Source organism: Notothenia rossii (genome assembly GCF_949606895.1).
Source record: "Notothenia rossii genome assembly, chromosome: 1".
Classification (NCBI taxonomy): domain Eukaryota; kingdom Metazoa; phylum Chordata; class Actinopteri; order Perciformes; family Nototheniidae; genus Notothenia; species Notothenia rossii.
This window is the reverse complement of record NC_136912.1, coordinates 18,470,978-18,490,875: the sequence shown is the minus strand read 5'-3', so window position 1 is coordinate 18,490,875 and position 19,898 is coordinate 18,470,978. Positions and strand designations below refer to the sequence as shown.

The window sequence follows — 19,898 nt, the reverse complement described above, 5'->3', positions numbered from 1 at the left end:
AGGGTCACAGTGGGCCTCAACACCCTCTGGGTAAAGAGCGCAAGGATGCAAACTACTAAAAAACAGTTACAGGCAAAAACATTTTGAGAGATGTGTTCATTTGCTTTCTCGCGGCGAGTTAGATGAGTAACCAACACCCTTGTTTACAAGATTGGCTTATTGTTCTGCACAGTATGAAGAGAATAAGTACTACTCCATCACCCCTGTCCTCCATGACCTCCACTGGCTCCCCATCCAACACCACATTGACTTTAAAATATTACTTTTCACTTTCAAGCCCTCAACAGCCTTGCCCCCCCCTACCTCTGTGACCTCATCCAACGACACACCGCCACCCGTCGCCTCAGGTCTGCTGAAGATAACCTACTGCAGCCCATCAGGACAAAGCTCTGGACCTGGGGTGACAGGGCCTTCGCAGCAGCCTCCCCCACACTCAGGAACTCCCTCCCCAGCCACGTCAGATCTGCCAACACTCTCACATCATTCAAACAATCCCTCAAAACTCACCTTTTCACTCTTGCCTTCAACTCCTAATCCACTAACCCCTTGCCCTTATTCCACCTAGCTTAGCACTTTCTACTTTTGTTGTTATTTTGTTTTACTTGCTTGTAAGCGCTTTGAGCACCAGGAAAAGCGCTTTATAAATGTAATGTATTATTATTATTATTACTGCATATGAGATATGTCATATAATTATAGGAAAGATAGACTTACCTTGGACAAGGCAGCATTGGTCGAAAGATATAAGAGACCTGTATACAACGGTGTTTATTTTTGTCAATTTAAACATTGATTTGGTCAGCAGTAATATCCTAATCGGGCAGCCGCTGGTTCTGTAGTTTAAACTAAACGGCTCTGAGCCTTCTGGATCCCTCTACAAGGTTGTGCACTAACTGGACTGACCCTCACATTGTCACAGTCTTCATGCCTCAGTGTGATATCTGCCTGCCGTGACTCCTAATGCTCATCTAAGCTTCCCCGCCACCCTCCAGTGTGTGTACCAGGTTTAGTTAGCTCACTCCTGTAGTCTTGTGTGCTCCTCTCTTCACGCAGGTTGTTGGAGGCTGATTCCAAGTCCATGCGGTCGATGAGCGGCTCCCGGCGCAACAGCGGCTCCTCGCTGGTGTCCAGCTCCTCGGCCTCCTCCAACCTGTCTCACCTGGAGGAGGACACCTGGATCCTGTGGGGTCGCATCGTCAACGAGTGGGAGGAGTGGAGACGCAAGAAGGACAAACTCCTGAAGGTGGGGATTAGATCTGGAGATTACAAATGAAAGGTTATGTTGTCACGGGCGACATTTTCTGAAAAATTAGTCATTGGATATAATTTCAAATGAGAGCATCATTAAGAAGATTAACAACATCCTCATTTTAGTTGAAGTGGAAAAAAATCCCTGACTCACTGAGCATGCAGAGGCTGGTTGGCCATTTATATCTGTCAGTTCTTAGTCATAAGGTCACAGTGTTTGTGTTTTAGCTTTGTGCACATGTGCTTCTGAAGCTCAGTGTTCTCTGAGAACCCAGGGTTCATTTTTGCTGACCAGAGCTGTGGAAGACAAACCTTCATGTTCACTATCTGAGTTTGTTTCCACCCAATAATGCCTTTTAAGTTTCACTGCACCAATACCCCTCTCTCTTCATCCTCTCTCTCTCCCCTCCTTTCTTCTCTGTGTCTTTCTGTGTCCTCTGTGACACAAGGAGAAATCCAGGGGAAGAAAAGATGGATGAGAGAAGGGACAGCAGAATGAGTCAGGGCAAAATGGGAGAGCAGTCAAACAAATGACACTGCTTTCAAATCCTACAAAGAGTCTGGCTTTGTGTTCAAATGTATTTATCGGGATAAACGGAGATAAACCACCTCTTTTTAGAAAGGCGTGATTCTTTTTAATGTTGGACTTGAGAAAAACTAAAGTAATTATGAAAAGTTTTACATCTTAATGTGGTTGTTGTGGCTGTAATTATAACATAATTGTAATTTAGATATGCAAATGCATCATTATACCATGATGAATTCATCCTGAACAGATGCCTCGAATTGTGTCCCTCACCACATATAGGAGAGTGGTATTAATCCTCTTGAATGTCTCTCGTTGCTCTGCAGGAGTTGATCAGGAAAGGCATCCCTCACCATTTCCGGGCCATCGTCTGGCAGCTGCTGGGCAACGCCACCGACATGCCGGTGAAGAACCAGTACTCGGAGCTGCTAAAGATGTCGTCCCCGTGCGAGAAGCTCATCCGCAGAGACATCGCCCGCACCTACCCCGAGCACGAGTTCTTTAAAGGCCAGGACAGCCTGGGGCAGGAAGTCCTCTTCAACGTCATGAAGGTGAGCACGGCAGCATCTCACATCAGTAGCAGCTATGACGAGGTGACACGGTGTCTTTGTTTCTGTGTGTGTGTGTGTGTGTGTGTGTGTGTGTGTGTGTGTGTGTGTGTGTGTGTGTGTGTGTGTGTGTGTGTGTGTGTGTGTGTGTGTGTGTGTGTGTGTGTGTGTGTGTGTGTGTGTGTGTGTGTGTGTGTGTGTGTGTGTGTGTGTGTGTGTGTGTGTGTGTGTGTGTGTGTGTGTGTGTGTGTGTGTGTGTGTGTGTGTGTGTGTGTGTGTGTGTGTGTGTGTGTGTGTGTGTGTGTGTGTGTGTGTGTGTGTGTGTGTGTGTGTGTGTGTGTGTGTGTGACTGAGACTGAGACTGTTGGTACAGTGTTTTAAATACTACTCATTTACTAAATCAATTAATGTTCTGCTAGACGGTATCAGAAAAGAATATAATTATTTCGACTGATATTGCAATTCCAATATTCACATTTTGTATGATCATTTTTGTATCATTACTCTCATTTAATTTATATAGAAATAATCATGGTAGGGATCCGTACCAAGAACAATGTGTTGAATACATGACACATTTGTAAAGCTTCTTTTTTTTAACATTTAAAATAGCTAATTGCAGTCTCTCGCGTCCAGTGGTGTAGTGGGGATTTTTTACTTGGTGGACGGGGTGGTGGGTGGACGGGAGACACTATGGACGTGCTCGTGAACTGTCAACGGGGGGGGGCTTGGGGGACCACTGTGTCGCCTGTCAGTGCAACTTACATGATGCCGTTTGGACAATATAATAATAGCGAACCGATCCGGCCTTTCTGCGCGACTATCACTCAAATGCGGGACATAGTCTCAATGTGTGGGACGTGGGACAAATAATAAAAATGCTGTGTGTGCAGTCCCGCACAGTGCGGGACACCTGGTCACCCTACACACACGTTTCTGCCCCTCACACACACACGCTTCAAATCAAGTTGCATAAATGCTTGAGCTACGTTTTTATTATAATTACTGTGAAATCTGCCTATTATGTTTTCGTCATTATTACAACAAACACACACTTGCAACTGATAACACTGGCAATGATTTTAGATGTATTAGACTATTAAAAAAAAAATCATGCTTCAAATAAGTGGGGGTACGGCGTACCCCCGCGTCCAATACCCACTACACCACTGCTCGTGTCCCTCAGAGCACTTGTTTCTTTGTGCGTCAACAGCAATTCTGTGTGTTGCTTTGCCTGCATGTCCACGCATCTTTACAATACAAACAAAACAGGACCTGCTCATAAATACATAAATCTTTAGCTTTGATCTTCATTTGCTCTCTTAAATATATTGATCATTTATTTAATATCATAATACTAATAAATGTAATCAGAATGCCATGTTGAAACATCTCTTCCTGTAGCCATTCAGACAAAGACTAATTGAACTGCGATGATTTGAAGGGCTGTAATTAACTTCTCCATTGTGCGTGTTCCAGGCTTCCGAATGTCATTTTGTTTACGAAGCATTGAACACATTTGTTGTTTGCAGTCATGGAAACAAGCTTGTTGAGCAGCTCCGCATCAGTCAAGTTTCCTATTAGATGAGCTGCACAGGAAATGGATGGACCTCTGGTGACTTTTGATCCTGTTGCTCACAGTCGGTCTGGATAACAGATGTCATCTGTGCTGCTTTCTATAAATACTACACATCTGAAAACTAATGTGTGTGTTTTTGTGTCTTTCAGGCATACTCTCTGGTGGATCGAGAGGTGGGCTACTGCCAAGGCAGTGCATTCATCGTTGGTCTGCTGCTTATGCAGGTAATGATTAAATATGTCATGAAACTGATCAATAACGAGGATATTTAGCCTGAAGGCTCAGTTGAGTATGTCTAAGGTTCATTGTTATCACTCCCTTTAGATTTCTCTGCTACTTAAAACTGTTTATTATGCAGCAGGATTTTGAGTTGTGTCTAGAGGTTATCAGGAAATTATTGGACCCACTGCACAACAAACTGTTTAACATAAGCAATGTCTTTTTATATCTAATGAGGAAACTTTACTCTCCCCTCTCACCTCCTCCTAGATGCCTGAGGAGGAGGCGTTTTGTGTTTTTGTGCGTCTGATGCAGGAGTACCGCCTGAGGGAGCTGTTCAAACCCAGCATGGCCGAGCTGGGCCTCTGCATCTACCAGTTTGAGTATCTGCTTCAGGTAAAGAAGAGAGGCCTGCAGTGTAACACTCATCCACACAGGGGCAGCAAATCCTTCACTCATATCTTCAGCACATCACTTTCAGTTTTGATGTCCTTCAAGACTTCTAATCATATTCCTTCTATTCTTCAGGAGCAACTTCCAGAGCTCAACGTCCATTTTCGATCCCAGAGTTTCCACACTTCCATGTATGCCTCGTCCTGGTTCCTCACCCTTTTCCTCACCTTCCTCCCTCTTCCTGTAGCCACCCGCATCTTCGATATTTTCATGTATGAGGTAGGAAACGTGTTTTTGACTGTCTATAATTCACTAACCTGTTCTCTGAGTTTACTGAGCACACATCATAAAAGATTATGTCCTGTCTGCAGGGCCTAGAGATTATCTTCCGTGTGGGCCTGGCCATCCTGCAGTACAACCAGACTGACCTCATTCAGCTGGACATGGAGGGCATGTCGCAGGTAAGCTGCTGCAGCTTTATACAGCAACAAATAAACCACCAAACAGGTGAATTTTCTCCTGATATGCGTGTGTGTGATATATAATTAAACACAACATTTTTGGCGGTATCATGCGGTATAAAAGACATTTTTAATTATCATTTTTTTCATCTTTGACTACTCGTCAAAGATTATGCGTTTTTGATTATTGAACAACCGGTTTGTCAATCACTTTATGAATTTCTTTCCCTTACTTTCAAAAAGGCCATTATAATTTCCCTATAGCTTTGTGTAAGTTCTTCAAATTATTTGTTTTATTTGACAAACATTTTCAACCTAAAAGCCAATCACTTTATTATCTTTTTTGCCAAAGAAAGCAACAGATCTACAAATGTCACAATCTGTTACCAGAGAATTATTGCTTTTTTTTAAATATCTATAGTCTCATCAAAATAAATGTGTATGTAAACCTAATCTCTGCAACGAATTGATGAAAGTCAGCTAATTAGAATCATCAATCGGGCCAATGTGCTCGTCTTCACAACTCATGTGTTGCCTGCTTCTGTATAAAATATAAATGAGCATCTCTGTCTGTCTTAATCTCTCTAATCTTGTTATCTCCTCGGGGTCTGCAGCATTTCCAGAAGGTGATCCCCCACCAGTTTGACAGCTGCACAGATAAGCTGATCCTCAGGGCCTACCAGGTCAAATACAACCCCAAGAGGATGAAGAAGTAAGAGTGCTCATTATTCAACGACCAGTAAGACTCAGGCCTGACAGGCTCATGTAGCCCAGGAGGATTTGTTCTCCTGTCTTACTGATTCTGACGTTTTTGCAGCACACTCTCTTCTGTGTTGGATGTGTGCTTGTTGTGTTGAGAGAGCAAGATCCCTGTTCTATGTTCGAAGCACAGCAACAAACTTTAAAAAAAAATGTAAGTGTTGCTCTAACTTAGCATTATCCCGTTTTGTTTATTTTGCATTAGACTTGAGAAAGAATACACCACAATCAAGAACAAAGAAATGGAGGAACAAATTGAGATCAAGGTGTGTATGCCCAGCTGTTTGTGTATTTTATGTATCTGTGCATGATGTGGACATATAAAATAATACTATTTGTGAAATAAAATAAAAAAATAGGCAATATAAATGGCATGTGCCTCTCTCTCTCTGTTCAGAGGTTACGCACAGAAAACAGGCTGCTGAAGCAGAGGATCGAGACACTAGAGAAGGTAAGGGACGGGTTTGGATTCCAGCTTTTCTAAATGTTCAAATAAATCAGATTTTTTTTTGCAGCGTCATTGCGAGTAACAGCCGGATTGCTCAGCGCGGGACTCATTGATCAGAAATGACCTAGATAAACACTGACAGATAACACAGTGGGTTGACATTTGTGAGATTATTTGTCGTTTTGCCATCTCGTTCGTGTGTGTGTGCGTTTGTGGCTTAGAATTTATTTCCTTCTGCTCCTGCACTCAGCAGAATTTAATCTTTTGCTGCTCTCTGAAACACTCTGTCATGTCACTGCCGGCACTTTTTTTCCGGACACTTCTCTACGATTGACCTGTGAACCCTTTTTCCTTGAATTTCCTCTGGGGTTTTGGTTTACTGTCTTTCACTTTCTCTTCTCTTCTCCTTTTCACCTTCTTGTTTCTCTGCGCTGCGCTGTAGGAGAGTGCCGCTCTGGCAGACAGACTGATACAGGTAGAGTACTGCCAACCAGTTTCCCACTGACCTCGCTGTCCGAAGTCACACCTCTTTATTCCTCCTTCTTCTGCTTCTCTCCCTCTTCTTAACAAACCCCTACCAAAAGTGCATGAAAGAAGATTGTTAAATATCTGTTCAGTCCACGAGACCGTCCTGTGAAGCCTGGATGCATGTGCTGTTTAACTATGATTGAAACTCTAATAAGGTCTAATAGGATTATAAAATCCCTGCATGTGGCATGTAAAAGTGTATCACTACTGTTAAGCATCTTCTATAGTAAAACTCCTTACCACTGGGAATAAAATATCCTACATTGTTAGACATTGTTGGGCCTGTGGTTGATTCCTTTGTTTGTTTTTAACATGACAAATACACATGTTTGTGTGCTAAATATAAAGCATCTGCCAACAGCTGGTAAGCTTAGCTTAAAGATTTAAAACAAGAGGCAACGGCTAGCACCTTTTTTAATTAAAATCTTATATATATGTATATATATTTTTTTTTAAATATATATATTAGGAAACGAAAGTGGGACATTATGGCTTTAAGGGAACATATACAAACGAGATGTCACATGTTATTAAGCAAGCTTTAAAGGATGCTGGTTGGTGGATTATTTTAACCTTTTGAAAAGACACTGACAGTCCCCTAATTTCCAGTCTTTATGCTAAACTAAGCTAACAAGCAAGCCAATGCACTTATTTCCCAAAATGTCAAACTATTCCTTAAAGTAAAAAACAAATGTAATATGTTGCCTTGATGCGCAGAATATCCTTTTCCCCTACTTTGGTATGTAGTCTGCATTTTAAAGTTTAAACTCCACATCTGATCTTGACCCTCTGGCCTGCTATTCCAGGGTCAGGTGACGAGGGCACAGGAAGCCGAGGAGAATTACGTGATCAAGCGGGAGCTGGCGGTGGTGAGGCAGCAGTGCAACACAGCCAGCGAGAACCTGGAGAAAGCACAGGACACCATCAGAGAGCTGCAAGAACAGAAGGTGACCACCGGCCCAAATCTGTGCAATCACACTGTGGAGGCAACAGAAACCATTGTTCAACCTGTTCAAGTTATTGGTGTTGTAAGATTTTCTCACAAGGCAGAAGTGGTTGATCTGCATTTCTCTTGAATCGTACATTAGGTAATAGTTCATGAGATCAACTGTTTGAATGATTACAAAATCGTAAATTCCTAATTCATGTGATATCGGGCTGTGAAAAATACACAACACGTTCAGTTATTTTTCTACCCATCCTAAAAACAGTTTGTAATGAATATTTAAGTAATAAGTGTTTCAAAATGGCTAAGCTAGACGCAAACAACCCCTCTGATCTTGTGCAACCTCTTTACAAATGAATTACAGCTAAAATAACATGTCATGTCAGCAAAGTACACCCCTCTGTAAGAATATGAATATACCTTCTCTTTTTTAAATGCTAATCACATTCAGCCAGAAGAAAGAGATAACGTTTAGACCCACCTTTTAAAAAAATATACAAGTTTTAAATGATTATTTAGGGTTTTAAACATAATTTTCTGTGCTCAAGATGCTGAGTGATTTTATTCCATCTCAAGATTGCGTGTACCCATCACCCTCCAGAGCTCACACACCCCCAGACACTCACAAACCTCTTTGATAACCAAGACTGAAAAGCCCAAAATGACTAACCGATACTGTTTTACGCACGCGATGTACTTGTCTAATTTCAATCTATTGTAAATGTAATTTGCCTCGTAGGAAAGTATGTTCCACTCTCTGTGCTTCTAATGCACTCACAGCCCTACCTTTTTTTAAGTTGACCTTTTTGATGTGTTGACATGAGCATGTACAGTAGCTCTATATGTCTGTGATCCCCTGAGTCAGCAGGGCACATGTGCTGCTTTACACTTAATTTGTTCACCAGCTATTTTGAAGTTTCATTACACACTTTTACTTAGTACTGGGAAAACCATCCACAGAACAGGAAAAACTGCTGATTTATTTTTTAATTAGTTTCCTTCTGTTGCTGCATGCGGCTAGCTGCAGATATTAACAAAGAATAGTAAAAGTGGCATGTTATAAAAGATGCTCATGATTTATTTGTGAAAGAATCTAGGTATAACAGTGTAATAACTATTGGTGTGTGGCTGGAAATGAACTGCTTTCAAACCGGTTCTGCCTTCCCATTATGTAAAAACATTATTTGGAAATGTTGTCACTCAAAAACAAATGGCAAAGGGCGTGCTTGACAGTGTATTATTAATACTCAACTTGAGACAACAGAAACAGAAACAAGCAGCAGTATGTGGAGGAATTCACACTTCTTGAAACACTGTGGTAAAATAACTGAGCTCATAGCCATGACAAGCAATCAGTCTGCATGACTCAAAAACAATTTAAGTAACAACAATTTGTTGAGGTCCAAACAAGGTCCTTCGTCTTCTCCGTATACCCATTAGGAAATAAATATCTATACTTAACGATCTCTCCGAAAGCTGAACAACAAATGGTCAAAGTTGCGCTGTTACATGATAGACCTGCTGTATGTAACACCAGTGATGTTTGTTCAGTACACAGAGCCGTTTGTGACCGACCTGCAGATGCAGCTGGAGCAGTCCAGAATGCATGAGGCCGAACTGTTGGGGGCGCTGAAAGAAATGCAAGACAAGGTCCTCGATCTGGAGAAGGTGAGCTGACAGAGGAGAGAGAGGGGAAGGGAGTGTGAACGTTTAGAGACACTTGCAGGCCTGTGAATGTAACTGTGAATGTGTTAAAGATCTTCTCATGCAAACCAAGTTGAAATGTTAACACCAAACAAAGTGTTTGGTGTTGACATTTCAATGTGTCTTATTGACTTAAAAAGGTGTTGAGACAATTCTTACTCCTTCTTCTCTTACTATTATATATTTACTAGTATTTAAAACATGTTTATTAATGCTAGCAGTCTATCTCTAATCCATGTCAATGTCAACTGTTGATAAGTTAGTTGTTCCACTACTTTGGTGCAGACTGACATTTTTGAAATATCTATTAGATGGATGAAATCTTTTGCAGACCTTCACTGTCCCCCAAGCACGAAGCCTTCTGACTTTAGTGATCCCCTGAACCTTTCTCTGTGCCATCCTTGGCTCTGTTAATGAAAATGATCCTCGTGCAAATCGTGAAAGTGACCACTTGATATTTTGACTTACACACTGACAGGTTTTCAGTTACATGCCTCCACAATAATTGGATGGAATTACATTAAATTTGGTCCCGGCGTTCATGGACCACAGGATAAAACTTTATGGACCCCTTATTATTTCATCTATTGTTATCCCTTTGGTTGAAAGTTGATTTCAAGTAATTATTTTAAACTGTAAACATGACATGTTTTTTTTTATCCAGCGAAGCTCTTGCCTGCCTGATGAGAACAACGTGGCGGCTTTGCAGGAGGAGCTGAAGCAGATAAAGCTGAGGGAGATGGAGACGCTGCGCTCATTCAGAGAGATGCAGGACACCGTCACTGATCTCAACCAGCGCTGGCAGGTAACACACACACACACACACACACACACACACACACACACACACACACACACACACACACACACACACACACACACACACACACTGCTGCTGTTCCTCTACATGTCTACAACCATCTATGTGTGCATGTCCAGGTGCCCTGGTGGTGGCAGGAGAGTTAAAAGTGTGCTACTCTGTGTTTCCGCAGCAACATATGTCCCGCGGCAGCAGCACAGGGGGCGGACACTGGAAGGAGTCCCCGAAGAAGAACGCCATGAACGAGCTGCAGGACAAACTGATGACGGTCAGACTGAGAGAGGCCCAGGCTCAAGCTGAGCTCAGAGAGGTCAAACTCAAAGCCCTGCAGCTGGAGAGCCAGGTCAGACATACTGTGGACACACACACACACACACACAGTCAGTCAGTCAGTCAGTCAGTCAGTCAGTCAGTCAGTCAGTCAGTCAGTCAGTCAGTCAGTCAGTCAGTCATAGAGGGTATACAATCTTTGCCTGTCCTTTTCTTGCCTACACAGATGAATACACATAGGGTTAGTGATGATAAAACAATAAAAGTAGACCATCCCTGCGGTGTTAATTTTTATTGCAAAATGATAAAAGAAATAATCAATAAGAGAATGTCCATTGTGGGTCTATTAACAAAATTAAGACTATCTTTGGGAATCATTTCAGTATTTGTGAGATTGTAATACATTGTGCCATCAGCAAATACAATAAAAGAAAGATAGTTTGCCCCAAAATTGAGATTATGAGATTGGTGGACATTCACTTAAACACATCGCAATAGCCTTTATTTATAATGTCATTGACCCAACACCGAAATAAGGACTTCCTTCCAGATTTACCATCCCTTTCCCTCCCACTACTTATCTCTTTATACATTAATGTTCTTTCTTGACCCAAGCGGCTGCAGACCATGTGTTTGTTTCTCATTTTCAGATACATGGCTCTGTGTGAACACCAGATTTTTGTTTGTTATTATTTTTCATCTAGAGATATTTGCGGAATAAAAAAAAGTATATTTGATTTGAATCACATTCTCAACCATATCACCAACCTTTCTCCCATTTGACTTCCTTCACTTCAGAACCAGATCCACAGCAAGCTGATTGGTCGCAACGATCAGGAACGCTCCGCACTGCAGGACCGGATCCAGATGCTGGCCAATCAGAACAAAGCTCTCCAGGCCCAGCTCAACGAGATGAAAAGGAAGCAGTCCGAGCACGACTGCAAGGTCTGATTGTATGAGAGAGGAAAAACTAAAATAGCAGGAGGCGAGGGAAGGCACAAGTAGAAAGGATGATTTCTTGTTCAAGCTTTATGAAAAGTAAAATATATTTGCATTCGTAAGGAGACACTAAAAACTGAACAGGAAAATCAAGCAAAGGGTGATGAAACATATAAAAAGAAAGGGAACAACAGAATAATTGAAAGATACTGATTTTGTAGAACAGAAAATAAAAAAGGTTGCACGAACAATCGACGGGAAATTATTCTGACTATATTCTGGGAACAGATGCAATAAAGGAATAAGATATGGAAGACGTAGACAGTTTATGATGCAATATCCTTCCCTGAAATCCAGTATATACGTAGTCCAAGCTGTTAAGCAGGTTATTTATTGCCTCTCTTCCCCCATACATGCAGAGTAAAGAGGAGGTGATGGCGGTTCGACTGAGGGAAGCAGACAGTATGGCTGCCATGGCTGAACTCAGGCAGAAGGTTGCTGATCTTGAGATACAGGTGTGTAAAGGGTTGGCTATACGATCATTTTCAATAAATATCAGAATATAAACATGTGTTTTTCTGAGTATGATGAAAGCAACTAGGCTACTCAACTATCTTTTTAAGTGGTTATGTCTCCAGTCTTATCTGATGTGAAGCTCTGAGTTTTGTTAACTCAACAGTTACACAGGGTTACAGTCTGCTACATGAAAATTGGATATTTGAGACCGATCTATCGTTGGCTTATCAATCTCTATATGTAGATGTTGAAGTATATGTGTGGATGATTTTTCAACAATATTGCAACAAAGAATTTAACACCAAATATGTCAAATGTGTTCTACAGAGGGAGGAAGGGCTGATCCAGGGCCAGCTGAACCACTCAGACTCCAGACAGTACATCAACGCGCTGCGGGATCAGATCGCTGAGCTTAAGAATGAGGTTGGACACACAAATCTGACCAAGTGACAGATGATTCAAAATGTAGTTAGAGTCTGCAAAGGTTTCTTGTGTAGTTGCAGCAATTGTAACCCAGGCCAAAGAGGTTATGTTTTGGTTTCGGTTGACTGTTAGTCAGCAGGAATAAAGAAAAACTACTGCTGTGATTTGAATTAACCTTGGTCTAAGAGTTTAGCATTGGCAGAGGAAGAACCTATTACATTTTGGAGTGGATTCAATCACAGGGCGGATCCACAAATAATTGTTCACTTTCCTAAACATTGCGAGATTTGCGCGAGATTTTCCTGGTTGATATTTTATCATCTTTATTATAATGTATCAAGTTTACATCTGACAAATGCATGTTTTACAAAAATCTAAACTTAATGATTTAGTTTTTACTGGTGAGAATGCTTTAAAATGGCCTGCACATATAACACACACTGCGTGTATACCATAGATAGATGCAGATAGATACCTTGCAGAGTGCTAACCACTACAGAAGAATCCTGTCATCTACAGCCTGACTACTGACACCACATCCACCCAGACACCCTCACTGAGCTGTCGATGTAGTCCTTGTCATAAGGGACCCCTGCTTTTCCCCCAACAACCTACTATTTTCTCACTATTTGGTTTACGGTTCATTTAGATCTGAAAGATGATAATCAGTCCTTGACATTTAAGATTTGTTGCATTGTTTTACAGCTGTTAGCTCACTTGGTCTCCGTCTGGTTAAAACATTTATCTCAAGTTGAGCTGATAACAAACTTTGCATTTAATTTTATGTCTGGTTTTTGATGATCTTTCCCACCCTGCTTCGTAGACTCAAAGTTTTCCCACAACATTCACTCTGAGGTTGTTCATTCAGAGAGTCGCAGTGCGTGACATGGAGGGAAGCGTTAAGACTTCAAAGTAAGGGGGTGTGATGAGACTGCCCTGCCCTTTACCGCTCCTCTCTTTTCTTCTACTCTCCCCACCATTTTTCATCAAAGCAAGTGGTTTTATAAATGAGACCGAAACTTTCTTGATTAAAGCTGAGGAAGCAGTGAACCATCGACAAAAATCTCAGTATAGCCCTGCCGATCATTTTATTGAATCATATTTACAGTGATAAATTATGATGACAGATTATTCTTTGTGTGTTTAGCTTTGCATGAAGTAAGCACTTTTAATATATTCATTAACCTGTTCTTATTGCAAAAACTGATAGAAAAATCACTTGTGTTCTTGTTGTGCTGTAGCTTGAAGAGCAGTGAGATGTATTCAAAACATTTCCATTGGTTAACCACTGGTTTCCCCTCCCCCAGCACTACAGCTAGCCTGAGTGTGTGAAAGGGGGAAAGATAAACCTCTGAGATTTGTCATGAGTCACTGCGGTGCATGCAAGGTTAACACGCTAAAAACATGCATGTGAAGATAAACTGCGGTGGAAGCCCTTCTATCACACGAGAACTACCACCGTAATCTGAGAGCTGGACAGCAGACATTGAGAACACGCAAACACATCCTTTTTATTTTTATTTTTTTTATCAAGTTCTTGCACCTGACAGGTGGGAGATTTATATTGCTCAGATTTTGCTGTAAAGACCCTCTGCCCTACTTTCACAACCTCAAATGGTGGGCAGGAATCAGGTCAGTGGGTTTTTCAGTAGGTGTTTCTCACGTACTGCAACCTGTAAAAAAAATATCCAGCACATTACCTAACGTTTAATGCTTTTGCAAAGTCTAATCAGACATATTTAACGTAATTTTAAAGCATATATATTTTTATTCATTTCTTACATTTCTTCAATTATGTCCAAAAACTCTACGAAGGAGTTTGTCTTGTCTTGGGATTTTTTGTCAAGCAAAGCACGATAATGCCTTTTTTAAAAATGCACTGAAATATAGTTTAAACCTTCCTGTAGGGTCGTCTAAAGTAAAATATTTTTTCTGAATTCAGATCAGGCAGATGCGAGGGCAGAAGGCCGCGCCCAGCTCCAGGGTGAGCAGTGGAGGAGGAAGTGCCAACTACCAGGATCTCTGTCTTACCAGCCCCACCTCCGCAGAAGGGGACTACCTAAGCTCGGACGAGGACCTCCTCCCCAGCCCGCTGCCTCCCAACGCCCTGTACCCCAGCCTGTCCAGCCAGTGTCACCCGTCTGCCCGCCTCGATAGTGAGGGCAGCACAGACAGCGAGGCAGAGGAGCGGGTTCTGACACATCCGGACCCTCAGCAGCTGTATAGCAGCATGGTGTGCGCCGAGGCGCTGGATAACTGAGACCTAGAGAGGGGGTGAAGGTTTATTTTGCTTTCTTTGAACTAAAGAGATGCCAGAGCTCTACAGGACAACACTTTGCTTCTGTAAACACGGGCTGTATAATCCTACTCGCTTCTCCAGTGTTTACATCGATGCAGACATTGTGGTATTGATTGGGCCTCTCCTGATCATTACTCCCCATTCATCTCCACCATCGTGTTCCCCACGCAGTCCATTCCTATGTTCCCTGACAAAGACAAACAGCTCCAGACACCATGCAAACATAAACATGTAACACCCAATAATATGGACTGAATCTGGGCCAATGAGACTGCTGTTGCCCCTCGCTGCTCGAGATCGCACAGCAGACCTGGACCTGGGACTTTGAGGAGGACTGAAACATGGGTAGACAGAAAATAACTCCCTAAGCTAAGGTGACACTGGATGCTCGGTCTACCCTATGTGACTCTTCTTCCTGATTGGTTCAGAGTTATTTATCCTGTCTTTTCCCTTTTTATGCTCTAAATTGGTAGAAACACACAAAAAAATCTATTAGTGATCAATTTACCTCTCGGTAGTAGAGAAGTATCAGAAATTAAAAGTTGGTGAGTGTGAGAGGAAGAGGTGCAGTGCAGGAATACTGTATAAACCCATCAAACTGAAGGGATATCACAATATTGCATTCAGTAATGAATCATGAACTCTTTAACATACTATGTGTGCTGTCTGTCTGTGGCTTGCAGATGACAAGAAGCCAGGTGAGTTAATACAACACCTCATATCAAAACTTATTCAACATGACCCAAGAAAAGAAAGGAAGAAACTTAATGTTGCCAAATCTTTTGTTTTTGTCATTTTTAATTATTTATATATGTTGTAATTTATTTTGATATTCTTATTTTTTTTATATATATATATATGTAACTATAGGAGTGTAGATACCGACAGAGGCCAAACTTTCTACACCGTCCTTTGTGCCAACGAGTCGTCTGTTACAGGTTTACTTACTGTGAGTGTTTCAGAGACTAAAATGTGCTGCTATGATTTTGAATTTATTTAGTTTTCTGTATTTTTTTGTGTAATATTTTAGAGGTCAACATGTAACCTCCTGTTACCATAGATTCTGTGACGGCTACTGTGCAGACTGATCAAATCCTTAAAAAACTGAACATTGAATAACTTGATTATTCCCTGCGGAGCTATTGTGCTTTTTCTTCAAACGCATAATCATTGTTTATGTGCAATTCAAAAGGAATTGTTTGACATTTAGGAACATTAAGTTGCTTTCCTGCTGAAAGTAAGATGAGAAGGTTGACACCACTTCCTTAAAAGTCTGTAAAAAAAAGAAAAGAAGCTACAGCCAGCAGATAGTTAGCCTAGCTTAGCCATATATTCATCCATCATTTTAAATTGAAAACGTTTTTTGACATGAACTGACATTTTAAAATGGTACACTAAAGTAACAGTAACAAAGAAGAATATGTTACATCATAAAGTCAGTGAACTGACTCAGAAATGTCAATTAAAATTACAGCTACAATGCAAGAGCTACCTGGTGTTTGCTAATGTTAGCTTATTAACTACAAATAAGGGTGATGCAGCTAGCTTAATCTCTTGAGCAAACATGCAATATGGCTTAGTATGTTTACTTTGAATTTGTAAAAGGAAGATTTGGTATTTCCCTTTTCAAAGTCACAACTTTCAATTAGTTAGCATCAGAGCCAGGCTGGCTGTTTTAGCCTGTTTGCAGTCTTTATGCTAATATAAGACAACCAACCCCTGTAGCTTCATATCTAACAGATAGGCATGACAGTATTCTCAGTCCTCGTTCTCACCCAGAATGTCAAACAATTCCTTCAATTGTCAGTGTCCCATACAAGCCCAAAGAAATTCAGGTAACAGTGCTGATCTGTACTCTCCAGTTCAAATGCTCATATCACTTTTTGACAGCTAAAACTGCAGCATGTGGGCCGATGAAAGTGGAGAGAGTAGTTTAAATATCGAAAGGGATAACAGAGAGGGTCTGGGTGAAAAATATTTTACATATCAAACGTTAATATATTCTGTGTAGAGAAAAAGGGTTGTAAAACGTATGGAGAAATATAAAATATACAGTGTAACTGGCACAAAGTATAAGGAAACAATTTAAAGCTGTGTCACTGTCTGTCAAGTTTTACTGAAAATGTTGAGTTTGTATAGATATATCAAACAGGGTGACAAATGTAGAGCAGTGACCGCTCTTTTCACTACAGAGAAAGGGGAAGTCTGCTTATGAAGTTAAGCAATACAAAATGGTGTGGATGATCAATTAATTTCTTATTGTATTCAGCTCTGCAGGCTTGACGTCATCTAAGTATTGTGATTCAAAATCATCCATTCTGACTTTGCCTTGCACTTCAGTTTCTTTTTCAGATTTTCTGTAAACTCTCAAAAGACCGACTTTCATTACTAACGTTTCTGTGAACCAAATGAAGGAATGTCAAAGAAGAGGATGTCTGCAGTCTTCTAAGAAATAAGGAAAGAGGATGTTGGTTTGCCCACCATACTGTTGCAAATAACAGCTTTTATTGGTCATTGAGGGGTGTAGCAACTGAAATCTACACTAGAATAAGTGTTAAGGGTGCTTGGTGCTGTCACACCAAATGAGTGTTAAGTTATTTGTCCAACTGGCAGCAGCTCTTTAATTGATGAGACTTAGGCTGAATTCCTCACTTAGTAGAGTTATAATCCTTAAGATCATTCCATTAAACATATTTTATTACAACACATATTTATGGCTCTTATCATATAATCGCATTTATTTGACTGATGGATGAAAGGATTAACTGGAAAAGATGGATTTTCGCATTGGACCTGATGCATGCTATTCATGTGATGCACAAGGCAACATGGGTCTGAAAACATAGGGGACTTTCATTCTCTCATGTTCCAGTAAACGCTTTCAGAAATACTTGACACATGGTCTCACTTATTTTCATTGTATAACGTGACCCGTTACTCTTCTTTCTTTTTTTTAAAACATTGTGAAGCTATCAGTCCTGTGGGCCAATTATTAGTTTGGCTCTGGTGTGAACAAATGGAAAATGTGTTCTCGTCTTTTGCATTTCTGAGTAACCACTTGGAGCATTTCTATCTGATCGCTGGGAGCTTTTTCAATAAAACATCCCCATCACTAACTAAGTCAGATGAATCACTAACTCAAATCTTCAGGATTTTAAATAAATTATTTTAATTTAGATTTAAGTCCGACATTTAGGAAGCTTTTATTCAGTGCTGAGTATCAGTTTCCTTTCCAAAATGAACCCTAATCTGTAGTAAGATCAGTGCTCAGTGTCTTAAACAAATTGCGACACAGTGATGGTGCTCTGTGTTCACCGCTGTCTGAATACAACTCTATCTACTGTGACAAAAACCTTTTAATATGTTTGTAAATTACTTTAAATATGGTACAAGCTCTCATCCTTAGTATTATTCTTATAATTACCAGCCTACTTTTGTTTCTCCTGCTAACAGCATTACACAAGACGATATTGATTAAACATCCTAATGTGCCATACAGGTAGGTCGTTTTACACACTTGCTTAGCGACTTCATGTTAGTTTACCAAGTGTTTAATTGACAGTCAGCCACTACAGCCCTTCATTAGACAGCCATGTAATATAAAGTGATGTGTGGACTGAAATACGCTCACACTGTGTTGCTCCAGATGTATCATCTTGAAACTGGATTATCCAACAATTGCCCTGATCTAAAGTGGGGGAAAAAGACAATGCAGAGCAAAATTGTGTGTCACATGTGAGTTCTTCCTCACAAAAAGTGTTGATTAGTCTGGAGTAGGATTTCTCCGATATACTATGTGCTGTATGTGACGGCCGTTTGATTTCCACAGCATCATACCCAGGAACTAGATCACCCTCTCTCTTTCTGTCTTGCAATTCAACAGATGTTGTTATCGAATATATATAATGACAGTAAAGATTATATGAATTCCAGTATGATGGGGGAAAAAATCATTTCAGTGTTGTGTATCCTATGAATGATACAAAATAAACTTTGACATTGCGCCTTTGTAATGGCCCAAATGTGTTGATTGTGTTTTTTTACTGGGGGATTATGTTAACTTAAATCTCAACCGTATCTTAGCAACGCTAAATTATTAACCAACTTTCATTATATTAAGGTGTTGTTTGTGATTACCACAATAAAATATGTTTTATTTTAGAGATGAATTGTGTTGAATATGTAAACAGACACTGTAACTGCCAGGTGTTGCTAAGGGTTGCACGGCTAACTAAACTAAAAGATGAAGCTAACATTAAAGGGGCCCTAATATGCTAAATGGGTTCATATTTGTATTTTTTGCCTCTACTGTGACATGTTTACCTACTTTAACCGGTCTTTATTTTTCTCATACTGCTTGTGCTGCAGCACCTCTTCTCCCCCTCTGTCTGAAACCAGAGCTCAGTCCGTCTGATTGGTTAGCTGGCCGGCTCTGTTGTGATTAGTCAACCACTTAGAAATGTCCCACCCCTTAGCCTGTCACATACAATTTGACTGTTTTTAAGTGTTACATAGTGATGTCACTATGTTACAGAAGTTAAGGCGGGGGTTGAGAGCGTGGGAGAGAAACTTTGGGATTTTAGCCCTTAAAGACATTAACACGCACAAAGATGTATAAAACAAAAAACAAGGTCAACACATAGGACATAATGCAATTTGACACTTAAAGGTGGGGTAGGTAAGTTTGAGAAACCGGCTTGAGATACACTTTTTGTTATATTCCATGGAATGCTCTTAACATCCCGATAGCAATGAATATCTTAAGTGCTTTGACAAAAAATCCATAACAAAATGTCATCTGTGGAAGCCGTAGTAATATAAAAAGCCGGCCCGGCTAAAATGACTGGATGGCCTACCTGCCTCTCAGCCTTCCATCTGTGCACAAACTTCTCTCGTAGCCTCATTGGTCATGTGCGCGTTCGTGTGTGTTGGAGGAGGGGCTCTGTAAGGAAGTGGCAGATTTGTTCCGGTTGTGTATTTTCAAATTCTAGCGCACTCGAGCTGGTTTCTCCAAAATTACCTACCCCACCTTTAAACATTGAATCTGACAACTGATACTCAACCATGAGTAAAACGTGCATTTGTTAGGGAAACACATAGATCCGTTTAGTATTGGTGTGTGTTTAATAGTGTTTCACATTTAACACCTTTATTATTCACAGTTTCTCTTTCTGTGTCTCCTTCTGCAATTCATTTAACATTGTTTTCAATTAATTCCCTTCAAGGGAATTTGCTGTTACACCAACCAGCTTCTTTTCAAACTTGACCCCGA

General features: G+C 40.7%; 1 protein-coding gene across 2 annotated transcripts in view; it reads left to right on the top strand.

Moving 5' to 3' along the window:
• The window catches only part of evi5l (ecotropic viral integration site 5 like), a 30,482-nt gene extending 11,695 nt beyond the window's left edge, over positions 1–18,787 (top strand). Inside the window, exons 3-20 of one of the 2 annotated variants that reach the window (XM_079693180.1) lie at positions 1,054–1,243; positions 2,101–2,325; positions 4,051–4,125; positions 4,391–4,516; positions 4,649–4,792; positions 4,885–4,974; positions 5,589–5,686; positions 5,939–5,999; positions 6,131–6,184; positions 6,624–6,656; positions 7,516–7,656; positions 9,207–9,323; positions 10,024–10,164; positions 10,352–10,522; positions 11,248–11,394; positions 11,808–11,903; positions 12,232–12,327; positions 14,270–18,787. In XM_079693180.1, the coding sequence (XP_079549306.1) occupies positions 1,054–1,243; positions 2,101–2,325; positions 4,051–4,125; positions 4,391–4,516; positions 4,649–4,792; positions 4,885–4,974; positions 5,589–5,686; positions 5,939–5,999; positions 6,131–6,184; positions 6,624–6,656; positions 7,516–7,656; positions 9,207–9,323; positions 10,024–10,164; positions 10,352–10,522; positions 11,248–11,394; positions 11,808–11,903; positions 12,232–12,327; positions 14,270–14,587 (2,323 nt within the window). In that variant the 3' untranslated portion in view covers positions 14,588–18,787. The remainder of the gene's footprint in view (positions 1–1,053; positions 1,244–2,100; positions 2,326–4,050; positions 4,126–4,390; positions 4,517–4,648; positions 4,793–4,884; positions 4,975–5,588; positions 5,687–5,938; positions 6,000–6,130; positions 6,185–6,623; positions 6,657–7,515; positions 7,657–9,206; positions 9,324–10,023; positions 10,165–10,351; positions 10,523–11,247; positions 11,395–11,807; positions 11,904–12,231; positions 12,328–14,269) is intronic. The other variant, XM_079693181.1, reaches the window with a different exon arrangement.
• Positions 18,788–19,898: the final 1,111 nt, after the last annotated feature.